At 37.6% G+C, this 4,452-nt stretch overlaps 1 protein-coding gene across 1 annotated transcript; it reads left to right on the top strand.

Moving 5' to 3' along the window:
- The first annotated feature begins 35 nt into the window (after nt 1-35).
- On the top strand, nt 36-3,991 carry LOC109450793 (cytochrome P450 2C18). Its single transcript, XM_074324406.1, has 4 exons — nt 36-305; nt 475-624; nt 2,402-2,562; nt 3,903-3,991. The coding sequence occupies exons 1-4, from the start codon at nt 185-187 to the stop codon at nt 3,978-3,980; spliced, it is 510 nt and encodes a 169-aa protein (XP_074180507.1). The 5' UTR covers nt 36-184; the 3' UTR covers nt 3,981-3,991.
- The last annotated feature ends 461 nt before the right edge of the window (nt 3,992-4,452 follow it).

The following is a 4,452-nucleotide window of genomic DNA, read 5'->3' as shown; positions in this document are numbered from 1 at the left end:
ATAGTTATGTGTTAAATCCAGAAAGATTTTAGGCTGTGTGTTGTAGAATAAAAACAAAAGTAGGATGATGATATACTGAATCCGGCACAATATATTAAGAGATAGTGCTTTCTTTTGCTAATATCTGCATGTCCTTTCCCAGCTCTCAAAAGTCTATGGCCCTGTGTTCACCGTGTATTTTGGCATGAACCCCACTGTGGTGCTGTATGGATATGAAGCAGTGAAGGAAGCCCTGATTGATCGGAGTGAGGAGTTTTCTGGAAGAGGCAGATTCCCAGTGTTTGATAGAGTTAATAAAGGATTTGGTAGGTGTTTATTGTGCACGTTTAGCATTGGTAATAGGGGTGGGGAGGATGGAAAATAGGAATGTGAAGATCTCCTGTGCAAAGCTTGGCCCGTCATGTGACTGCTAGGTGTCAGCTTCCACCTCCCTGCCTAGGACCTCCCTCCCAGTTTCTGCTTACTTCCTTGTAGGAGTCCTCTTCAGCAATGGAAAGAGATGGAAGGAGATGCGGCGCTTCTCTCTGATGACCCTACGGAATTTCGGGATGGGAAAGAGGAGCATTGAAGACCGTGTTCAGGAGGAAGCCCGCTCTCTGGTGGAGGAGTTGAGAAAAACCAACGGTGCGTGAGTCTATACTCTGCTTCTCAGCAACTCTGACCTCAACAGACTGTTCTCTTCTATGATCACATCCTTGGAAGCATTTCAGGGTGGATCATATGGGTAGTGACCACCAGCCCTCATGTGGAGGAGAGAGGGTTTGGAGGAGAGAGGGTTTGCAGCAGAGAGGCAAGGGAGGTTTTGTGTATCTATACTAGTTGTGTGTGTACACCCATGATTGTGCATACAGTGTGGGAATAAAAGGTCACTTAATCCAAATATGCCCAGCTTTGTTTTCAAATTAGAATCATGAAGATTTTTCTTTTCTGTAGGTTTAGGGCGCAATGTTTTCCTAAAACATAAATGTGGGTTATTTATTCCAGAGCATTTTACCAGGTGATATTTGTCAAGTGGACATGGTGGGAATGACCTCATCAGATTCTTATGGAGCATGTAATAAGTAACATGTGCCTTTATTTAATTAGATTATATTAATATGGTCAGCCTCACAAACATATCTGAGAGTTACTTTCAGAGCCCAGGTCTACAGTCCTAGCCAGTAATAATGCCATCTATGGTTTCAATTGCTGAGGCATATTAAATTCTCGTACCAATGATTTCTCTGTAAAGACAGCACTATTTTAAAAATATCAGCATTAATTGTTTTTGTTATCCAATACTCATTGTATTGATGTATGTATTTTGATTATGCACTGCATCATAATTCTTTAAAATATGCAAATGCTTAGTTACAAAATGTTTCACTTAAGTAGATTTCAACCATTAGCAATAACCACTTACCCTATGTTCTCTAAGTGGAACTTGACTGTTTTCAGTTTGCTAAACTTTGCCCTAACTTTACTAGATTTTGGTAGCAAGTATATAATAATTATTTACCTTCCACTGCCAGATGTAATGACCTCTAAAGTGCTCCTCAAAAAGACTCCGATTTTTAGCTTGGATTACAATTACCCTGTTTTTAAATTCTTTCTTCCATAATAAGTGAAAGGAAAGATTGAAAATTCATATTTTGCCTGTGAATCACATACAGACAAAGAAATGCCCAAGGCTTTTCAAATTATCCTCAACCTATCTAGCTAAAATAAGTTGTTTTACAGCTTAGAGCCCTGGTATATTTAAAAGAGCCTGGCATAGAAGGCACTGACTACACATTTGCTTTTATTGCATGCCCTACCATTTCTTGAGTTTGACTACTCAAGTTAGATACTTCATGTAGATGATATTATACAATATTTGTCTCTCTCTGTCTGAGTTATTTCACTTAGCACAATGCCCCCAAAGTCCATCCATTACTTAACTAGCTTTTTGAAATGGTCTACCAGGTTAAGGTAAAGTGATGTGTTAATTTTATGTGCATGCCCCCAAGGTCCATCTTTTATTTAACTAGCTTGTTTGAAATGGTCTACCAAGTTAAGGTAAAGTGATATGTAAATTTTATGTGCATTAAGTATTTTGCTGTTAAGGGAATTTCTGGTGAGATATTGTTTTAATGTTTCTAAAATTACCTTTACCTGTGATTTCATTAACAAAGTGGTTTGCTTTTTTTTTAATTGGGGAATATTGGGGACTGTATGTTTCTCCAGGGTCCAACATCTCCAAGTCATTGTCCTTCAATCTAGTTGTGGAGGGCTCAGCACACTGGCCCATGTGGGAACCCAACCCGCAACCCTGTTGTTCAGAGCTCACGCTCTAACCAGCTCAGCCATCCAGCCGCCCCATAAACAAAGTGTTTTATATGTATATTTTAATGGTATTTTAAAATTGTTTCTTATTCTTTAGCTTCACCCTGTGATCCCACTTTTATCCTGGGCTGTGCTCCCTGCAATGTGATCTGCTCCATTATTTTCCAGAATCGTTTTGATTATAAAGATCAGGATTTTCTAAACATAATGAAAGCTTTTAATGAAAATGTCAGCATTGTGAGCTCTGTGTGGATGCAGGTGAGGCCAAGATTGTTTCTTCCTACAGAATCCTTTATGCTCTTTTCTCCAAGAAGTCTAAATCTGTGTATGAACCAAGTTGTGAAGTGAATCTGTGAACACCACAGTCCTGCCCAGAGCTTAGTCTCATGGAGTGCTCATCTGGGAAAGATGGCTGAGCCCTTTAGTGATGGACAGGAAAAGACATGTACAGAATACAAAACTGGAATTCAATCCAGTTGACCTTGTCCAGTGGTTTTTTCACTAAAGTCCAAAGTCCAGTTTCCCGTAAACTATTTTGGTAACTTTCCAAAAGTATGCCTACAGCACTAAATGAACTCCTGGATTCTTCTTGAAACACTTCCATTACCCACAAGTCTTGTCATCCAATCAACACTTAGTGACTTTGTTGGCACATTGGTTGGCAGCAATAAGAGTACATGCATTTAGGAAGGAAGAGAATATCTCCTTCAAGAAGGGAAAATATTCGGACCACAGAGGCTGCCAGGGAACACTAACTAGGGTGGGAGTGTTTGATGCTTCAGTTGGCATCCTAACTGACAAAGTAATTGTTTTCAGGATGACAAAATGATTGGTTATATGGTGTATCAACCATAAACAAACATGATAATTTTACCTGTGCTCAACTGACATGTTCTATACTCTGCCTAAAAGATAATGATGTGATCTTAGGGAAGTCACTTAACTACTCTGGCGCATGGTTATCTTATATATAAAATGTTGAGTTGTGTTGCATGGTGTTCCCAGGACCCTCCCAGTTCTAAAATACTGATTACAGAATTGTACACCTGTAATCTATGTAATTTTACTAACAATTGTCACCCCAATAAATTTAAATAAATAAATTAATTAATAAAATTAAAAAAAATAATAATAATAAAAAAATACTGATTCGATGTCTAAGGCTACTGGGCAGAACTAGAAACAGCGGGGATTAGCTTTGTGCTCTTTCAGGTTGTCCAACCTCCCTTCACCTCTGTTGTCATCTACAAATTGTGCTTCATAGTATTTTATGCCATCCCATATTTCAAGATTGTAGGGAAGAATTGATGTCAAAAAGGAAAGACTTGCTATAAAGACGCTTTTATACTATAAACATGATTATCATCTCTGATCTCCTGGTCAGAATTTTCTTCTTCAAATACACCTATCAGTGTGGAAAATTACATATTTGTAGAACAAAAATTGCCCTCAAGACAGGGACCATATTTAATTAATACGTATAAGCTAGAGACCATATTTTATTAATATTTGGAGTACAGTGTCTAATCAGGGCTTGACATATGGTGTATGTCTCTATTAAGTGTTTTTATCTAATATCCTATCATTTTCTCTTCTAGATCTGCAATACTTTCCCTGTTCTCTTTGATTATTTCCCAGGGAGTTATACCCAATTTCATAAAATTTTGATTTTGTAAAATCTTGTTTTGGAGAAAATAAAGGAACACCAAGCAACCCTGGACATTAACAATCCTCGGGACTTCATTGATTGTTTCTTGATCAAAATGGAACAGGTAAAATTTTAACAAGAGCTCACTTATTTGATTGCCTGTGCATTTTATGGTTCACTGAATATTTCTGTATTTACTAGAGATGTTTCAATGGTCAAGCTAGTAATACTGACAAGCATTTTAAGGACCTATTGTATTCATGAATCTACACTAAACATTATGGAAGATATAATACTAAATTGTTAAATAAATGGGATACATTAATCCTGTTCTTCAGGTACTAATAATCTACCTGACAACCTCAGGTGAAATGGAAACAATTACAAACAAGTTAGAAAATGCGAGAGAGTATGCCATACTATGAAGATGAGCAAGGTTGTTACACACAATGTGTAAGAGAACGGAAAAGAATGGCTTGACCTAGCTGGGCTTCCTGCAA

This window comes from Rhinolophus sinicus, unplaced genomic scaffold (genome assembly GCF_036562045.2).
Source record: "Rhinolophus sinicus isolate RSC01 unplaced genomic scaffold, ASM3656204v1 Contig201, whole genome shotgun sequence".
In the NCBI taxonomy this organism is placed as follows: Eukaryota; Metazoa; Chordata; class Mammalia; order Chiroptera; family Rhinolophidae; genus Rhinolophus; species Rhinolophus sinicus.
Note: the sequence above shows the minus strand (reverse complement) of the source record. Positions and strands in the feature narration are given on the sequence as shown.